The sequence below is a fragment of the Peromyscus californicus genome, unplaced genomic scaffold (assembly GCF_007827085.1).
Source record: "Peromyscus californicus insignis strain IS unplaced genomic scaffold, ASM782708v3 Scaffold_12__1_contigs__length_115047231, whole genome shotgun sequence".
In the NCBI taxonomy this organism is placed as follows: Eukaryota; Metazoa; Chordata; class Mammalia; order Rodentia; family Cricetidae; genus Peromyscus; species Peromyscus californicus.
In genome coordinates this window covers 27,117,164-27,138,933 of record NW_026294413.1, presented here as the reverse complement: position 1 = coordinate 27,138,933, position 21,770 = coordinate 27,117,164, and the positions used below count along the sequence as shown (strand labels likewise).

Genomic DNA, 21,770 nt, shown 5'->3' with positions numbered 1-21,770 from the left:
GTTATCTGATGGTTAATTTTGGTTGTCAACTTGACTTCATCTGGAATCAACTAAAATACAGCATCCTCTGAGGGATTTCTCAATCAGATTATTTGAAGCAGGATAACCCACCTTAAATCTGGGCCACACCCTCTGATGGAAGCCCAGATTAAATAAAGAATATGAAAGAAGAAAATGCTGCTTTCTGCCTGTCTATCCATTTTCACTGTCAAAGTCATATGTCTTGTTGCTTTGGCTTTCCTTAATCAATACTAGAATCAACTTTGTGATTCTAATAAAGACTGAAAACCAGAAACTCTCCAGGAATCCTCAGGCCTTCAGTGACAGACTGAGTGGGACTACTAAAATGTCTAGACTATGGGATTGGAAACTACTACATTCTTGGCTTCTCCAATGTCTCCATAAGTCTCCTCTTCTTGGACTACAAGGACCACATCCTGTAAGCCAGCATAATAAGGATATATATGTCCTATCCATTCTACTCCTTTAGAGAAAACTTTTGCAATTCTAGGTGTTTGCTACTCATATTTTCACCTGAAGATATATTGTACAGCTATATGATTTTACTTGCAAAAGGCATCAACCCATGAATACAGGGAAATATAAGGCATTCAGAATGAATGAGCTTAGGCACAGACAGATTTAATTGAAAGATGCATTTCCGTAGTGTAGGAAACACTAAATAATAGTCTTTTCTGTCAAATTCGGTAAGAATTTCATGACAAAGAATTCAAATCTTTTTATCTCTCCCACCTTGTAGGACTCTTATGCAAATCATTTTGTCTCCTTCAACTAGTAAAACCTTTATGCAACTGTTTTAATCCTCGCATCCAGTATAACGTTTGTTTACTTAAAAACTTTCCTGGATTCCAGGAACTTGATGACATGGAGCTGTATTCCCCTTCCCTCTTTCTTTCGTGGGTGTTCTTTCCTCAGCTGCCGCCAAGGTGCTCGGTTCTTCCGAGGAAGCTAAGGCCGCGTTGGGGTGAGGCCCTCACTTCATCCGGCGACTAGCACCGTGCCGGCAGTCCGCAACATGGCCTCCATCTCCGAGCTCGCCTGCATCTACTCCGCCCTCATCCTGCACGACGACGAGGTGACGGTCACGGAGGACAAGATCAATGCCCTCATTAAAGCAGCTGGTGTCAATGTTGAACCTTTCTGGCCTGGCTTGTTTGCAAAGGCCCTGGCCAATGTCAACATTGGGAGCCTCATCTGCAACGTAGGGGCTGGTGGGCCTGCTCCAGCAGCTGGAGCCGCGCCAGCAGGCGGTCCTGCCCCCTCTACTGCTGCTACCCCAGCTGAGGAGAAGAAAGTGGAAGCAAAGAAGGAAGAATCTGAGGAGTCTGATGATGACATGGGCTTTGGTCTTTTTGACTAAACCTCTTTTGCTAACATGTCCAATAAAAAGATGAACCTGTAAGGTGAAAAAAAAAAAAAAAAAAAAAACAAAAAAACAAAAAAAAAACTAGCCAATTTGGGAGAAAAGCTGTGAGAGTAGATAAATGAGAAAAGAAACAGCCAGTACTTGTCGAATATCACGTGTGAGCCCTTCTCACCCTGGAGTGCTTGTTTTTCTGCTTCTGGGAATATAATGCCGCCCTATGTGGAGATAATTTAATTGAATAGGTGATATCTTTCTTTGCCAACCCAAAATTATTTCTAACAACAACAAACCCTTTGTTCTTATAGAGACCCTAGTAATAGAGATGTATAATATAACTCATGCTCTAATGTTGAATAGCATGGTAGAGAAATTATCCAAATTAACAGTATTGAAGAATCAGCCAAATTATGACAAACAGTACTGGAAACTATCATCAGAGAAACTCCATGCTCTGGATCAGTTTGAAAAGTATTTACTGTTTATGTAGAAGAGGCTTCACTATGTTCATGAATTCTTTTTAATCTATAACATTTCTGACTATAATGTATATATAATTTATTAATGTAGCATTTTAGAGGTTACTTTAGATATTACACTATATTTGCAAGACCTATCTCCGTCTAGCTATCTTGACTAATATTTACCATTGTGACTAGAATGCACAAAACAGGCTTCCTTTCATCTGCCTTCATTCCCTTTGTATTTCCTCTGCAGTGACAAAAACAACACATTTTTATATCATTTGGATTTCAAAAATTTGCAGGCTCTTAGAGAGGAGGGACAGAGGGCAAATCGTGTGTGTGTGGGTGGGGGGACAGGGGAAGCAAGGCATTTTCTTAGATGGTAGGAAACAAAGAAAACTTCAGAGGTCTTGGACCCCCACAGAACAGGGAGCTGAAGGATTATAGGAGTCAGAGGGTTAGTGGGCACCAGGAGAACATGGCTCATTGAATAAGCTAAGCAGGCTGCACACAGGCTCCCAGAGACTGAGGGTGGCAAGCTCAGGGCCTGCACGGGTCTGCAGCAGGTCCTCTGCAAAAGTGCTGTGGCTGCTGGCTTGGTGATTTTGTAGGACTCCTAACTGTAGAAGCAGGTGTGACTTCGACTCTTTTACCTGCTACTGGGACTCTTTTCCTCCTCTAGGTTGCCTTGTCTAGCTTCTGTTTCAGATTGCTTACCTTGTCATGATGTCTTGTGTGTGGTTACTGTCTTTTGGAGGCCTACTCTTCTCTGATGGGAGATGGAGGGGGAAGTTGGTCTGGGGGAGAGAGGAAATGGGGGGTGGTATGGGAGGAGTGGAGGGAGAAGACAGTGTGGTTGGAATGTATTGTATGAGAGAAAAAATTATGTTTAGTTAAAAAAGAAAAAAACCTTCAGATGGAGGAAGTATATACAATGACTACCTATATGGTAGATGGAACTTCAATTAGATTTATTCATAATTTTATCTGAAAAAGAATCATGTGACTTCAATTTTGCCTAAGATGATTCACATTTTTAATTCATAATTAAGTTCACAATGATAAAATTAATTTTTTTAAAAAAGATTTGATTTTACAGATTATTTGGCTATTAAAGTATACGCTTATCTCAAAATGGCTCCCTCCTCACCACTATCTTCATATTCCACAGCAGAAGGTCCACCAATTGTATTCTATAACGTCATTGTGATTCATATGATTGTTTTTCCCTTGGGTATTCATTATCACCCCCTTAAGAAGGATCCTGATGCTGTGACCCAACCATGATTAAAAACTTAGTGGACACACCAATCTCACAAATTCCCTAAACACACCTCATATACTGCCGACATACCTTACAAGAGGGTATCCTAACATGGGGCAGTGAGCATTCACAGGTAATCCAGCTTAAGGCAACAGAGAGAAAGTGCTTGGTTTACTTCTGTGGGCTGAGCCTAAAGCTCTTGGATAATACAAGAGTAAACAATAGAAGAACAAGAGAAGCAACCTATCTGCTAAGAGGAGAAACAGTCAGAGCTACTGGGCAGAGTAGAAAGCTGGAGACAGTAGAGAATGCTTGGACCTTGGCCCCAAGGTCATGACTGCCATATATCCTTGAGGTTCCATCTGTATCATTCAGTCTTTATAACCAGTTCCTTGGGGTTTTTAACCTTTCAAAATATTGTTTTGATAGAACCAAAGGAGTTCTAACTGATTATTTCTGTGCAACTCATTATTTCTAGCTCATAGATCATAAAATATAAATAAAGATATCATTACACTCTTATTAATTATCTTAGCACAGAATTGGCATTGAGTGACTTATGCTGCATTTGAATCATTTTGAGCCATTACTCACCTTAGCAATATGAAGATGGTAAACAATGAGATGTAAATATTGTACATACATAGCCAATATTCTGAACGTATCAGGAATTTGTTGATTACATAATTTTTGTCCGATATTTAAGGCACTACTTACCTTAAAAGGTTTTTGATCATTGATTAAAAAAATGAGGCAGTTGAAATGAATGATCAAATAACATGAAAAGAATAACAGATATGGTGCTTTACTCATTGGAAAAATATGTGTGTTTATTTTTTAAAGATTCTTATCCTTTTGTCAAATAAACTTTTAATGTTATCTAGAAGATTAATGTAAAGATAAAAGATTACTAGGTGATTACTACCTGATGGGAAAGTGTCCAACCAATACTCCAGTAATGTCCATTAACATCTACTACAGCAAAAGGCATATGTGCATTTTTTGATCATATTCTTGTAAGATTCCCTATTCTAACCAGCTTAGAGCTTCACTGGGACAACTGTGTTTTAGCTTTGGTCATCGAAACATGTACTACAGCACATTTGGGAGCAGACAGGCCTTACCTGTGAATCTGTTTAAATTAATGAATGAACCAATGTTCAGTGTTTCTATACTAATGTACATGAGGTAAACTTATTCTTCATACATTATCCCAATAATGTTTTGATTCTATTAACATCTCTACTTTATACATTTTAAAATGCAGCTCAATTGATTCATATTTTAAGATAATTCTGGAATAATAACACATGGGAAAACCTAAATTTCTATCAAATTCCACTAACTCACAGAGATTTTTATTTCTAAGACAAGTCTTACTGGCATAAGTACCTAAAGACAGAAGACAAAAATCTACTAATAATGGTCATATAAGCATTTTCTATTTTTACTAAGAAAAACTATAATTTGTTAGTATTTTGTTTCATGAAATGCACTAAGGTCATTTATTTTGACCAAGGAAAAAGTCAGTTTTTCCATTTGCTTATAAATGCTTAGAATATTTACAGAAATAGCAACCTTATATAGTTTCAAGTGTTGTACTGCAGATTGATTAAAGTGTTTGGATATTGTAAAAGGATATTATAATTTCAAGATGTACTTTTTCTGATGATCTAGTTGAAAGCAAACCATGGAGTTAGAGATACAAATCCACACTCTCACAGATATGGGACTTACGTATTTTGTTCCATCAACATGTCTGCTTTACATTATTCAGCACAAAGCTTTGTGAAATAAGAATCATGGGAATATAAGGAGATAAAGAAAAAAGGTACAAATAACAGCTTCATAAACTGAGAAATGTACATAAATAAATCATGTATATGTGGGCAGTTTGCTTAGCTGGCAAGAAACAAAATATGGAAAATCTGCTTGTTAAACAATAACTACAGAGTGTGCTTTTATGATGTTTTTCACCACAGTAATTCATATTAGAGATAGAAGCCGTTGCATGTTAAATAAAATCATTGAGCATTGCTCCCTGAGCATTGCAAAGAGCTGACTTATGTTGTTTTTAGATGCTTCCCATTAGAAAGTAAATATTCCTTCGATGCAATGCATTTCAGAGACTATAATAAAGACAAACGGTAAATAAAGTCACAAGGCGATTTCAGACATTTTTATTAGGAGATTGTTGAAAAGAAAAAGAAAATTAAATACAATAACAGTAAACGTGGTTCTCACATTGAAACCAGGCTCAAATAACTAGGCTACCATAGAAAAATTTCCAATTCTTGCATTATGATGTAAAAACAGATTTTTGTACAGATTTTGTACAACAAAATTCGTAATAACCTTTTATCATTTTTAGAAAACTTTAAATATATAGATAAAAATAGACAATTTTCATAGGTCCTACATGAAGATGAGTATGTTCTGTTCCAAGGGCTTGCATAGAGCGCAAATATGGTTATAATATAGAACAACTAGACGTTAATATTTGTAAGATTACAAAAGCGTGGAAACAATAAAATGGACAGAATTTTACTTGCTTACATCAAAACACAAATTTCTAAACAAACCTGCTTAACTAAAAAGGGGAAAATTAAGTTACAAACTTACAATAACGTTTTGTGAACTGTAATATTTACAACAGATTAATAAGAGTCTCAACATACAGTGGACAGCTTTTGTCTCCAATCCTTCTAAAATTTTTTTATTGAACCAAACACTAAAGCATTCTCAGCGGTCTTTCACGTATGTATTTTAAAACCATTTACCCCACTTAATAGGTGACTCCATGCCAACTCGATGGCAATGGCCAACTCGACTACCTATGTAAATTGTAGGCTTAAAAAAAAAGTCTGCCAATGTATGACTCCAAAGCTTGACACAAGTCGCTCTAATTTTAAGTGTTGTAATCTTTTAAGGACTGTATGTAGGGGAAAAACAAACAAAAATACATGTAAGTAGGAATAGAATCTCTTTTCCTCAAACAACAAAACATGATCATGGAAGAATTATGCTCAGCAAACCAAGTTTCTACAAAGCAGTTACTAACAATATTTTAAATTAAAACATTACTCCCTTTTAAAGCAAGCTAAAAGAAGAACTGTACATATAACCCTTTATTGTATGAAAAAATGGACTTAACCGGTTAATAGCAAGTTACAGCCAAGAATTAGTTATGTTTCAGAACTGCAAGGGAGACCTAAAAAGCACAGAAGCATAGTGACACATATCCATAATGGGAAACTTTTTCTTAACCAAATAGTGATTACCCAATCAGAACTATCTTTAAACATTGAAGCTAGCTTCCTCAGACTTATTACTTTGTTGTTTTATGGTAATAAAAATGTTACATTATAAAACTTTAAGATGACAGAAAAATCATAAAATGTACAGCCACCGCACTGATTCCCGTGAGTCTTTAGAAGTGTCACTTCCATTGTGTAAAAACAAAGGTAACTTCAGCATGGAATAGCACTGTTTGCAGCTTTCCTTCCAGTTATATGCACAAATGTGAAAACACATACTGTAACTTTCAAAAAGACAGTAAAAATAACACGTAGCCACCCTTCCCTCTGAACAGGGTGGGAAGCACAGCACAGTTTAACTTCATCACTCAGGGCTACATGGTTTTGGACCAATACACCAAGGGCTTGTTGAGTTTTGTTTTTCAGCAACATTAACATAATATGACATTAACATATAAAAATATCTCTGGTGTTTTGATTTACTGGCCAGCCACAATTCATCCTCTGTAGTGAAGTTTGGGGCACTCACTAGGGATCAATATACAAATAAAAGTGGCCGACACAAAGTTCTGATGTCACCAGATTCATAAGATCTCATTCATTAATACTGTGACTCCAGACAAATATTTACATGCCTGCATGCGTTAAAACCAGAAAGACGTCTTTCTGACCAACAGGGTGACAAAACATATTTTCTAAAATTTTCATTTCCTAAACACTAGTATACTACTGCATACATAATACCTTCCTGTGAGTTTTATGTTTATATACTGTACATGTGACCAACAGTTTGAGTAAGAAGCAACATTATTGTTTTTAATCCTATATATCACTACCAGTTTGGAATGAAAACATGTTATATTTATATATATATTTATATTTTTTTTATCTTTAAGAAAAAGAGACCACCAGTGAAACCTTTTGGTTTATAGTCAATGCTTCTGCTTCAGATATGCAAAATGTCATTTCATTGAGCTGTTAACATACATTTGTTGGTCTTTCAGAAAGTATATGAAAAAAGTCTTCGGGAGAAAATCCGCAATTACAGAGTTTAAAATTGAACGTAACAGAATACTCTCACTTCTCTTATTCCCCACCAGAATCCTCGGCGCCCCTTACAGATTCATCCCCATGTGTTCTTGCTGGTTTCTGTGGGACACAGTTCTGTAAGTCTGGGTGAACACTGCAATAATGTCTGTTGATGCACTCAGTTACAGAATTTTCAGAAGAGGAAAAAATGGTTCATTCCATTAAGAGGAACAAAAAGAAAACAAACCAAAGCTAGGTCTTCCTCAGACCCATCGTTAACTCTGTACACATGTCCAGCAGCACAGGTGAGTTATTAGCTGTAAGAAGATTGGTGTGTGTACATTTATAAACATTCTCAGTCTCTGGAATGAACCACAGGTGGAAAAATCAATGGCGGAAACTTTTTTGCTTTTGTGGAATACTTAAATGTTAAAGAACATTAACACACAAAATTGAAGAAGTTCCTTTATATGTACTGTTTTTGTTTTCCTGAACTTTCCAACGAGTAATGTCTGACTCCAGAGTTCTGTAATAAAGGAGGGATTTCTTCAACAGGAAAGATTCAGTACATGACGGTAGTTTTCAAATACAGTCTTCCATCTAAAACAAATGATAAAAATAATTAATGACATAGTATTTGAGGGATAAATGTGGATATAACATACATGAGATTTGGTATGAAATTCTGGTTTTTATCTTACTTTCACTTGCTTAGGATGTAACAGTTTTCACATATCCTCAAAATTAATTTCATAATTACATGAGTTCATAGGATCAAGGAGGATACAGAATTCTTAGTTCTCATAAATATATATTTGCTACAATGATATCAGTTCCAGACCACTCAGAAAACAGATAAGGGTATGTGTGCATGTTAATTACTGATATGAAAAGCTAGTGATTTCTGTTGAATGACAATTGCTTCTACCAAGCTTGCAGAACCAAATTTTCTTGGAATGCACTCAGGTGTATCTCCGTCAGGAAAGCCTGAGCCTCTTCTCATGCTCTAGAGGTGTTGTTAAATATTCTTGATGTAACTATTGTGCACATGTGTTGCTATTTACTTGAAAGCTACCACCATTATTTTAGCACCACCAATAAGGTAGAGCTTTTTTTCTCTGTAGTGAGATGAACTGAAGAAATAAATGTTAATATATGAGTATACTATCCAAGCTTAAAACACAATTTTGTGGGAAATGAAAAGGAGTGAAATCTTGGACATATTGTATAAACTATTCAAATGAAGCAGAAATAAGAAATGGGGAATTAATTATCCAATACAAAACACAAACAAAACAGAAGTCCATTTTTCAGATATATTACACTCTATCCTGTCCCCTCAGTGGTTGACCTAATTTTCAGATGTATGTAAAATATGACAGAGGTTCAAATATTCCCAGCTACAAGAGAAGATAGAAGGATACGAAAAATCTTTTCCACACCTTGAAAAATAAGTATCAGTATAAATGTTTGGAAAGTGTCCAACTACAAGGAAATAGAAACAGCCCAGAATACAATTCAGAAAACAGAAAAGTATTTACGCATCTCACTTAAGTGCTGTTACACAATCTACAGCAGATAGAGATAGTAATTAGTATAAAACTTCTGTCAATGGTAAAGCAATTTTTACTTCATAGAAACAATTATTTATCCAAATTCCACATTCTTGTCATGTTTTACATTAGCGTTATTTGCAGAAATAGAATATTACTTCCATGGTGGCATGAAACACCATGATTCTGACCATACCATTCTACAGTACATCAAGCTTCACTCTGTCTTGATATACTCAGCCTGTTCTCCTTAGTAGTGTGAAAAGTTAGTTCTCTCTCCCTTCAATTTACTCTTCAGCTCCTGCTTGTTAAAATTATTTAATTTTAAAGGTGTCTGACTTTTGTTTGCCAGTCCATGCAACTTAAAAATTGATTGTGAACGTCCAAACTGGTAAGTCCCATGAAAGAAACAGCCATGTCCCTGCCAATATTAGAAGCAGAATGGTTTAACACAGTGCTTCCCTGAAATGTTTTGATGTGGCGACTGTTAAGCTTTCTGAAACATTTAAAATATTTATTTATTATATGTATATGTGTTTGTGTGTGCATTCCACCATGAATGTGTGTGTATGTTGGGGGCTGTTAGTGGACAAAATGCTGGCATCAGTTTTCTCCTTCCATCTTCTGTGTTAGGGGAAATGAGTTGAGATCATCAGACCCTTATACACTGAGTCATCTCACATTCCAAATGTTAAACTTTTGAAGAAACAACATGTGTTAAAAGCAATTACGATATTATAAAGTTTACATTTAAAATTTTAAATAAAATGCTATTGAATAACATTAACTATTATTTTTTGCATGTGTTTCTATGTATGGCATGTGTAAGTGAATGCCACATGTATGTGGCTGCCACAGAGGTCAGAAGAGAGCATCAGATCTCTTGGATTTAGAGTTATGGAAGGTAATGAACTGTTCAACTTAGATGCTAGGAACCAACAGGAGGTACTCTTAATCACTGAGTAATCTTTCCAGTACTAGGATTGTCTTTATCACCTCACTTTATTCATACACCTGACTGCAAGACTGCAAGTACTACACCACAGTCCTCATATCATCTTTATGTGTTTCTATGTGTTGTAGTCACAGAAAAAAAATCTAGTCTGGATGCTGAGTAAATTTTTCCAAAGTATTACGAGATACACAATCTAAATAGTAAAAGCTTTCATCCAAAGAAATCAGAAAGAGTCCTTATTATCAGTAGAGCTAAATTTTCCCAAATACATATTGTGCTAAAGATACATTAAAGGTTAAGTCTTAAGTGTGGAGATGGATGGGAGAGTAGGGTAGCAGAAAGGGTTAGTTAGCAGAACTAACATTAAGGATGTTTGAAATGGCCATGTGGAAACTTACTATTTCATAAACTCACTCTCTCTCTCTCTCTCTCTCTCTCTCTCTCTCTCTCTCTCTCTCTCTCTCTCTCACACACACACACACACACACACACACACACACACACACACACAAACACACACTCAAAAAGAATAATTTTAGTTTGAAATCCCAGCACTGTATGTGGGAACTTCCTCTTGATTTTCTGGTGAAAGTTGTCTTGGTGATCCCCTGAACAATGTAAGTATTACCATTGTACTTGGTTGCCTATCATATTCTCATGGTAAGACTTTATTGCTTCAGACACCATACCTTTTACTGATAAGACATGGCAATATTAAACTGGCTTGAATCAGAAACTTTCCTTCAAAATACTGGCAGGTGCTATGTGTGATGCTGGAGGAGTAAAAGTCATCATGACCTGTGTGACAAGATATTCCATGGATATAGCAACAGGGGCACAATTGCATGTGGCTTAACAACTGCTTTCTGGTTGAATTTAGAGCCTGCTCCACAGGAGGAAGTGTACATCTGATAATACAAAACCGGCCAAAAACTCATGGCTTGTAGGCCCCAAGGACAGACTTACTTTTTTATTATTCAAAATTCTAGCACAGAGCCAGGGGGGTATCAAAAGCCCCTCATGCCACTATGAGATACTGACAGTTGATAGCTTCTGGAGGAAGGAGATTCAGTTGTTATTGACATTTTTATTACCCTGGTAGGTGGATTATGCTCTTGTGGCTGACCCCACACCCATGAGAACATGGGTAGTACAAACAGGACTTGGTGGGTTAATTTTAAAAAATGTGGAAGAAAGGGATTGGGGAGCAGTTTGGGTATCTGGGTCTGGATCTAGGATGAGTTAGGGCAGGAGTAAGGATGAGTATGAGAGAAATGCATTGTATAGACAAATGAAATTCTAAAAGAATTGATAAAAATATTAAGTCTCCACTTCCCTATACCTCAAAAAAAGTATTCTTATTGTTTTACCTAAATAAGGATTGGAATGCTCAAGGAGGCTTAGTGCCTCAGACATTTTCACAGAAACAAGTGGAGGTGCAGTGATCTGATATTAATAGGGATACAGATTCTGTGTCCACTCCATTCTGCATTGTTTCCTTAACTAAACCCTGGAATATATTCAGTCTCCAACATGCACTCCCTCCTCATGGCTCATCCCCTTTGCTCTGCTCCAAGGGCAGGGCCTTCCCTTTAGTCTATACAGATTGTAATCAAAACTGGAATTTTTATATTCCAGTTTCAATAAAAAAAAGCCCCAGTTTTCCTTTGACACAATGATTATTTGCTTTTGTATGGGAGGTTGATATGACAGAAGAAATCATCAAGCTAAACTTTGTGCATGGGAGTACTTAATTAAAAAGTCTGTTCTAATTAAAAGCATTTGGGAGTAGGGGTTGAGTGAAACTATTTAAATTACAAATTCCTAATAGTTTCAGAGTTCACTGTGATTTGATACTTGCCGCTATAATTTGGTACACAGGAAAGTATCTTCATCACTGAACAGTTTACCACAGGTGTGAATTTTTGTATGCTGCTTATTATGATGCAGATTTAGATCTACAGATAACAAAATGAAGAAATATTTTAAATACCATCATAAAAATGAATTTAATTAAGGTCTTATTTTTTTGGCCTAAAAATTGAACTCAAGGCATTTGAGTGCTAGACAAGCATTCTAACAATCTATCCAGTATGATCTCATAATTTAATATCAACATTGGAAATCATAATATTAGACCCAATTTTATGGATTTTATATAATATTAACCTTTATGAAAATGACTGGAGGAATGGGGAATCTGTCACAAAATTTCTATCTTTGTCTTTTGCTCACAAATAAGTTTAGCCTTTGGGGCTTCAAGTTTTGTTGTGTACTATTATTTGAAGTTATTGATAATGTCTAATGAAAGCTACCTTTCTTATTCCAGATGTAAAACTTATACTATTGAATAATAATAAGTTTTATATAGCCAGTGAGGTAGCATTCTATCAATAATATTATTTAACATAATTTTATAACATGATAACGTGTAAATGACAACAATTTCAAATTGCCTCATCAGGTGGTAACAAGAGTATCATGCCCCACTAGGTGAAAATCAGTACAAAGAGAGTATACAGTTGCAAAATATCAAAAAACATATGAATGGATATATATTTTAGTTTTGAATAGAAATCCCTGACAAACATATACAAGGAACTCTTATCTACCTTTTGCATAAAGACCTTAGGAATTGTACATTCTGTGAGGAAGTCAGCACCTATGTATTCAAACCCATATTCAGACACCTGTAATCAAATGAAGATTGCAGCTTTCACAAAACCGTTGTATGCACACACTCTTTACTACTGTAGAGTGGAGGAGAATATTAACACAGGAGAAAGTAAACACATAAAATCATATATCTAGAAAGTTTAATATTTGCCTAAAGAATATGAGGTTAATATAAAATATGTTAGCACGAACCTTGTCTCAACATAATGTCTTAATCATGTGAAGCAAAGGAAATCAAAACAAGCGATGAAAACAAATGTTAATGATTCATGTGATATTTGATAAGACAACGAAAGGAAGTCAAAATAAAACCAAACAAACAGGAACAGATGGGAAGGATCTTTGTCAAGTCATAACCCTTCTTCTAAAACCCCCAAAGGAAGAGGCTAATTAAAGAAAATATTGTTTCTTGTTCTTTTTATAATTTTATATTTAGAGTAAGAACATTCTGCTACTGCTAAAGCAAAGAAGCAGAGACACAAAGTCTACATTGAACATGAGAAATATTTTAAGAGAGACTGATGTTCAGCACAAAGCAGTTTATAGGAGGATCCTGAGTAAACATAATTTCTTCTCATGAAATGCAGATAACAACAGTGAAAGCAATTTCCAGATGTTTGAATACTAATATATCCAAGGTTATGTTCCAATATAATTAAAAAGTAAAAACTGAAAAATATTGCTACCATTTTTTTAAGTTTTAATTTAAGGTTATAGCTGAAGAATCAGAAGCCCGTAGAATTGGATTACATTTGAGGAGAACTAATCCTAAGACCTGTTTGTATGCTTTTCACATGAGCAGGTGGTGCTATTCTAGTGAACAGGTATAGACTAAAGCTCACAGGGAGGACATTATGTCTGTGTAATTTCAATAAACTGGTATAAGAAGTAGATAAAGTATTATCTACCAGAATAATATGGCACACCTAGTTGAAATAAAAATAAATTACATGTTTTATTACTAAGCCAGCTTGAAATAATGCATGAGGAAAAATATTTTATTATTTATTTTCAGGGAGTTTTGGGCATTAAAGCCAAGGTCTTGCACAATTTATTGACTGTTTGTCTGTCTAACAGGAAACAGGCAGCTCTATGTTTCACACTAAAAAGCCCTTCCAATGCATTCTATCATTGAGTTAACCCCTAGAATCTCAAATGTAGCTCTTGATGGTGGTCAAGGATGAGGATAAGAATTACCATCAAGAAAAATATTCAAATAGTTTTAGTTCTCTTCCAAGAAGAAAATATATGGGAGAGGACACAGGCTAGGTTACAGAAGGCTATTAAAAGCTGTAGTTCATAGGCTGATAAGAAAATGACCTTTAAACAAAGACAGTGAAGAAGTAATTGCCGTTGCTATAAAGGGACTCAAGATAAGCATAAATAGCAAGAAGAAATCTAAACATTGACAGTTCGATCTTCTAAACTAGATTTTGGAAACCACATGGGGCAGGCAGATCTGATGTTAATACCCTTCCTAAATGAGAAAATAAACAGATACATCAGCAACAAAAACTGAACTAGAGAATTTGCAGAGAAGTAATCTTAATGTCTGCACATGGAGATGGTTAGAAACAGAAAGCTTGAGATTATTTACTTAACTCCAACCCAGGGCAATGCATCTTCCCAACGTGCTCAGTCTGAGTCCCAATATCACAGTTCCTCCTGTGATATTGTCCAAGTGGACTTGTCTTAAAGAGGAAGTCCTTTGCCTGAATTGCATTGCCAGGCATGTTTGTACTCTCTGTGGGCCAATAGGAATTTACTTCCAAAAGAATGATAATCCTACCTTGCTAAACATTAAAATAGAGAAGACTCTTTCTCTGTAGTTCTGTGTAATCATAGATGTTCTTAAACCCATATTACCATGACCAAACACACATAGTAATAATAATAATAATAATAATAATAATAATAATAATAATAATAAATAGTGCATCTATTTGCATGTACAGAAGTAAATAGTCAATTCTACATTTGATGTTTATTATTTTAAGGAAGCTCTCTAAAAAAAGTGTTTAAGCATGAATGATCAGCCTATACTCACATAGACCAGATTTCTAGTCCATATAAAATTCCATTAGAAACTAAGTATTTTTTATAACCACTATCACAGGATTTAAACTGTTTATGCTCTCAAACATCTTTGCTGCATCTACTAATGCAATGCTTAAAATTACTGAACGTCTGGTTGGAATCTAATTAGAGTAGATAAAATACATTAAGATTTTATATATTTCTATTATGTTAGGCATTGCCTAGAACCCAAAAAGTGCTCAAAAATAAGAATATATCAAAGCCAATCTTATAGCAAAAAATAAAGGAAGACCAGCACTGTATGTATGTGACACCCTGAAAGACCACAATTTCACTCGGGTCACATAGTGGCGAAGAGATAAAGATCTGAATCTAATGAAGAAGAAGCATCAAATTCAAAATAAGAAACATTCTGGTAAAAAATGGACCACATTCTCCACAACTATTCATTTCATATATTAATTTTTAAGACTAAGGAGCTGTTCAAGATTAGAAAGACTGAAGAGAAATAGCAACTTACTATAAGATGTGATCCTAACTGGGATTCCTCAATGTAGATATGAAGTGCAATAACGGACATTATTGGGTCCAACGACAAAGGTAAATTTTGGATGTCAGACAAGATAAAAGTATTGTGTCGATGTAATATGTAAAACCTGATCAATAGACTGTATTTGAATGTGAACATGCCACTGACAAGAAATACTCCCTGAAATCAAGATGGACAAGTTTTGCAAGCAAAGAACTATAAGATATATCTTATTTTCAAATGGTTTAACATTATCAGATTAAAAAAAATAATAAAATACAGAAATCCAAAATATTAATGATGCATGAACCTTGGCAGTTTATACATGGCAATTTTTACAATGTTTTAATAGTCCTTTGCATGTTTAGATCTATAATAGAAGTTTTACTTTGTTTAAAATGTTTTTTTTTTACTGATACAGTAAACATTGTTAGGATGGTAGGTAAAGTTTCACACACATATTACATACTGTTTTTATTTCATAATGTTTTAAATAGGTTAAGTGTATGTATCCTCCAAATTCTTTCTCCTTTATTTATAGTGAAAACCAAATTTCCAGACACGATTGCTTCAGTGAAATAAAACTACAATACAAGAAATACCAGTTTTTAAATAGTAACTAGTTGAAGATGTGGTTTTTCTACTACCACATACAATGTTTCACTGATTCTATGTACAGTATCTCCATGTTAAATATTTTATCTGCTTAGTAATATTAACACTTTTAAAAATTTCTATCAAATATTAGATAGAAAAGAAATGGTTAGGGATTTTCTTAACCGAGTTCTTTAAAGAAACTTGGTTCTGGTGTTCGGGTGTGGACATATGCTAGATTCTAGTCTGTTCCATCATGTTCTAACTTATAATTTTAAAGTTTATGAAGTCTAATTATCTGTATTACTGGTTCTTTAGTTAGGACTGCATATACCAATGTGTATTTGTAAAAAAAATCCCCTCTAATTAACTATTTGATAAAATATTTGAATTCTTTTAAAATGTTTATGACAAACAAAACAAAACAACAACAAAAAAAAGCAGAGCACAAACTATTTAAAGTTTGTTTCTTCTATAAATAAGAAATAAGGAAAAGGTATATTACTAACAGGTCAGCTTTGATAAAGTATTTGTGCATTTGAGAACATTCTAATTAAGCATTCATTAGTCAGAAACTAGAACCCATCAGGATGGTTAATGTACCAGCAAGTCAGAATGGGGTATTTTGCACATAGGTTACCTTGTCTTGATTGGAGGTAAGACCTCCCACCTCTCACAAAGGAAAACACAATGAAATATCTTATTACTGTGTGTTCTTTCATTCCTTTCCCAGAAAAAGAAGATTAAGACACGGGGATGAGACATAATAATCAAGTGGGGCCCATCTGAAGTAGAGTGATAGATGGACAATGCATGCTTAATTAAAATAAAGCATATGAGAAAAAATGATTCCTTGCTTGCTAAAATAAGATAGCACAGAGAAAGGAAACAGGGACTTTTCAAATCAAGTCTTTTTATCTTTTCAGAACTAACAAAGACAGGCAAATTCTGTGAATAAATTGTGTTTTCAGAATACATTCATGCGTTATTTCTGGGTGGGGGTGCATCAGCAAAAGTGGTACTTAGAAGGGCAGCTCCTGTCAGAACCTTGTTATTTTCTCCTGTTTGTAAGAAAGAAACAAACCATCATTTCAAAATGTTTAGCATTTTCTATTTTCTATACATGTCTAATTTGGTAATTTTCATGAAGGTTATATTTGTTTAAGGAGGTAATTGTGAGTGAACACATTTCCAAGCCTCCAAACACTTCTTAACATATTTAGGCAGAGCTAAACTGAAATGCTGGTCTAGAGATAATCTTGAAGAGGGGTAAGCAACCTCAAGAGAAAGATTTATCTAATACATAAGATTTTGACAAAATGACATTTCTGTGGCGAACAGATTTTCTTCATGTGTTACTCAATGCAACCATCAAGTGTTGTTTGGACAGTATGTGGGTGAGAACAACCACATGCTATAAATGCACTATTAAATAAGGTGGTCCTCTCTGCACTCAACTTTAGAATTTATGAAGGGGGTTCAGTTCAGAGATATGAAGTTATAATAGACAATATACTAGCAAACAGAATAAAAAGTTTGTGCTATAAATACCATATATAAAGTACACAAGGATCAAAAGAGTGTTTGAACTGAATGCAAAGTATAGAAAGTAGAGTTTGTGAGGTAAAGTTTACCAGCCAGGGATTAGATGAACATTAGTAACTGACAGGGACATCTGGTACACTGTTAGATATGTTCTCGAATCCATTAGTTGTTGCCCAATTCTGTTCCCATTTGGTAACTTTATGTTTTTGTACAGTGTTGTTATTGAATCTTCTCCAGTAGATAGCAATGCCTCTGTTTCCTACTTTATACCCTTATGTGATCATGTCTTCTAAAGAGTAGGTAGTGCTCTATGACCTGTTTGTAATGACAAGAATACAGAATAAGTATTTAGAGGTCACTTTCTAGACTTATTCTACGAAGACTGTGACTTCCATGTTCCTGATGATGCACACTGTGTCTCTGGGTGTTTCCTCTTATTCAAATAATAAAGCTAGGCTGTCATCTAGCAAACTTCTTTGTATATTAATCTCATGTGGAAATGGAATGATAACATATCTAGCTAATGGTTCACCAAGAACAGAGGTCACACTTCTAAAATTCTGTAGATGTGAGACATACTTATAGGACTACAGCTTGACTTCGGAACCTTGGCAAAGCCTTAGAGGATATAGCATACTCAATACTTTCCTGTAGCCTCAGGAAGACTGCAAAGTAAAGCTCTAGATAAATTTTCCCCATTTGTTACATTAGTCCAGAGAAGAGGAAGAAAAATGATGGTCAGTGTTATTGGAAAAAAATCACTTCCTATTAGTTATAGTGCTGTCAGTATACCTCAGTTCATTTTGTTCTAGAACACAGAAGAGAATTGAGAGCTTAACTCAAAAGCATATAAAGTCACCAAGCTGAACTTCACGTTGTAATTCCCATTAGAATCTTGCAGGATCAAATGTCATGCCTCACAAAGAATATTTCTCCTTGATTATGACAAACAAACAAAACTAATTTTGAGGGTTGATAATATAAAATTACCTAAAAACAAAGATGTTTACCTTTATACTTTTTAAAAATTTGTTTTTGCCATACAAACACACATGCACACATTCATGCACACACGCATGCACACACACACATACACACACATTTTATTTATTGAATAGAACTAACTTTACTTCGTTGCTTTAAGATTATTCAATCTGTTAAGAATGAAAACAGGCTTTGTGCAAAAATTGATATTATCTTACAATGACATTTCACTATTTCTTGGAAATAAAATAATATTTCAAAGTGTTACCAGACTTATGGTGTCTCAGGACAGTAATGAGTGTATCAGGAACACTTTACACTGTAACAGATTTCCTACCTGTCCCAAGCTGCTGTATAGCATTTTACTGCAAACTTTATTTTATATTTTCTTAGTACAATTGTAAATGAATACTTAAAAAAATAAAACCAAGTCCCCATGTCAAGAGAACATTTTCTGTTCTTAAGTGATTTATAGCCATTGGTGAATTTTAATTTCACAGTGCTTCTTAAAAATCTAACCTTACATTCTCATCCCCCACCTCCTACCCTCTATTGCCCACCCCTCATCCTCAGTTTACTCATGGGGAAATGATTTATTTCCTCTTCCCAGGGCGATCCATATGTCCTTCTTTGGTTTTTCCTTGTTAGCTAGCTTCTCTGGAGCTATGGGCTGTAGTCTGGTTATCCTTTGCTTTAGATCTAGTATCCACTTCTGAGTGAGTGCACACCATGTTTGTCCTTCTGAGTCTAGGTTACCTCACTCAGGATGATATTTTCTATTTCCATCCATTTGCCTGCAAATTTCATGATGTCATTATTTTTTACTGCTGAGTAATATTCCATTGTGTATATGTACTGCATTTTCTTAATCCATTCTTCAGTTGTGGGGCATCTAAGTTGTTTCTAGATTCTGCTATTACAAATAATGCTGCTATGAACATAGTTGAGCATGTATCCTTGTGGTATGATTGAGCATTACTTGGCTATTGAACTAGGCCCTTTGAATAATTGAGAGAGCTATGTAGCTTGATATGCTTAAGGGGCCCCCTGGCACTCAGATCAGAATCCATCCTTGGTTCATGAGCTGGCTTTTTGAAGCCCATTACCTATGAAGGGACACTTCCTACAGCCTTGAGGCAGGGGGAGGGACTTGGACTTGCCTTTACTGGCTATATCAGGCTCTGCTGACTCCCAAATGGGAAATTTTACCTTCTTGTAGGAGGGAATGGGGGGTGGGTTGGCAGGGGAGAGGCTGAAGGGGCAGGAGGAGGGAAGAGGGGTATCTATCATTAGCATGTAAAATGAATAAAAAATTTTCTTAATATAAAAAATGTAACCTAACCTCAAGAGACAATGCTGATATCTATTAAATTTATGTATAAGTGTTAGTGAACAATGAATAATCAAGAAAGAAAGCAGCAAAAATGTCTATTAAAACAATTAAAAGACACTAGATTGAATAAGAAACATGACAAGCTATTAACTGTCCTCAGAAGGCATAGTTCAGGACTGATATTTAACTGAGGTTGAGCTTGGCGAAATCTGATGTCTCACAATTTTGAAGTTGTTTATATACTATGTGTTTTCTAATGGAACAGAACTGCATGTTTTGCAAATTAATCATGAAAATTCAATCAACTGGCCATAAACAATAACAAATGTAAGAAAGTAAATGCTTTCTAGAGCAGAGAGCAAGGAAAAGAAGTACAAATGTGCTATCACAGAAATATGCATGGCTAATGAACACTTCTACATTTCATAAAATGTCTCTGTGTCTAGGAATGAAGATATTCAGGAAATGTCGGAGCACACTAGACTTTTAATTTAAGTAAGTTCCAGTTTGTTTTCAGCACACATTAAATTCCACTATACTGCCAAATTTCTTTATAGTCTTAAGAAATAAAACTGAAGTTTACAATGAAACATTCACAGCATCTGTTAATAAATGTACATATATTTAGTAAGAGATAAATGCTGACATATGTTGATTTCATGCCCACTCTTAAATTCTACCCTGGGTCTCACTAGCAGAGTCTACTATTTCCATTAAAATTAATAACTTGTGGTTGTTGTTACTGTTGGTATTGCCTCATTTTCCTATCACTGGTAATTGTGATGTGCATAAAATTAACTTATGTCACCATGTTGATCCTTACATCTTGAATGAAAGTGAGAGTATAGGAGTTATGAGAACTTAAGGAACACATTCACACTGTGTCAAAACCACTCTAACATAAATTTTTAACTTTTCTGCCATAGGGACTCTATTTAAATCATTCTGGGATAACTTATATTTGCACACATACTTTTAAGAAGATATTCAATAAAAATGACCCTTTTTTTTAAAATTCTTCAGTAACAAACTTCCGTTATAATGAGACAGACACTTTACTTCATTTCAGCTATATATTTGTAGTTATAAATATATTAAAGTGAAACTCTTGTTTAAATCTTGCCCGATTTCCTATCTTTTCCCAGAGTATACTATGGCTTTGTGAAAGCTTCATGATTTTATCAGCCTTTTTACCGGTCTAGTTTCTGTTTGGTTCTTTACTAGCTCAGGGCCCAGATAAAAACTTACAAAATGTTATATCCCAAAGCTGACATTTGTTGAGTCTATTACTGACTGCTTTGTGTATTAAGAAGCCTAGACATAACATAAGACTGCTTCTTTTGTTAAAATGTATGATTTGTTTTGGTAATTCAGAACATTGTTGTAGGAGAGTTATTCCTTTACTTACCAAGTTTAAAGTAAAAATAATTTTTACTTTACTTTCATCAAAATAAGAATGCATTATCATGTTCAATATCATAAGAAATATCTATGCATCAGCTGGAGAAGCTTACAATGAGAATAAATTATTGCTGCTTTTGTTTATGACTCTATTCAATGCACTTTGATTACTTGAAAGGACTGATATCCAAGATATTGCCATATAAAGGATATCATGAAAAATACATGTCTCTTAATGCAAGAGTTGAATTGACAGTTTGTCATAGCTCAAATCTGCAGAATCAACTCTTACAAAATAAGTCAAATATGAATTATCTAACATATGACTATGTATTTTTATCATCGAATATTCTACTTTCATATACATAAACTAACAGTGTAAAATTTCTGGTCTGAGGCTTTATTACCTTCACTTTCATGGACAAAATTCATTCCACCCATCCTAAGTGCCATGAAAAAATAGTTCGTATCATGTTTTCAAAATTGTTAGGTCATTTGTTATAAATGAGGATGGTGTGAAATGTTGCAAAGTGTATGAGTTCATAGTCATTTGAATAATACTCTAAGTGCTGCCTTACTTCATGTCCTTTTCTTTAAGGGAATGATAGATTAGGGAATGGTTTGAAATCACTGAGCATTTGCAGAGAGAGTCTGTTTTCAATGTAAAGGATCATAGCTTTGATGATGTCAACATTGTGTTTCTCCTCAGGACCTCACATTCAAACTTGAGCTCCATACCACTGCAAGGTGCTTGAGGGACAACTC

The 21,770-nt window shown here is 34.8% G+C and overlaps 2 protein-coding genes across 3 annotated transcripts in view; one reads left to right on the top strand and one right to left on the bottom strand.

The window, feature by feature from the left end:
- The first annotated feature begins 930 nt into the window (after positions 1-930).
- On the top strand, positions 931-1,423 carry LOC128107103 (60S acidic ribosomal protein P1-like). Its single transcript, XM_052732607.1, has one exon. It carries the CDS (start codon positions 1,037-1,039, stop codon positions 1,379-1,381), a length of 345 nt encoding a protein of 114 aa, XP_052588567.1. The 5' UTR covers positions 931-1,036; the 3' UTR covers positions 1,382-1,423.
- A 3,853-nt stretch (positions 1,424-5,276) lies between these two features.
- Positions 5,277-21,770, bottom strand: part of Dach1 (dachshund family transcription factor 1) — a 392,321-nt gene continuing 375,827 nt past the window's right edge. For both annotated transcript variants that reach the window (XM_052732605.1, XM_052732606.1), the window contains one exon: positions 5,277-7,998. In XM_052732605.1, the coding sequence (XP_052588565.1) occupies positions 7,961-7,998 (38 nt within the window). In that variant the 3' untranslated portion in view covers positions 5,277-7,960. The remainder of the gene's footprint in view (positions 7,999-21,770) is intronic.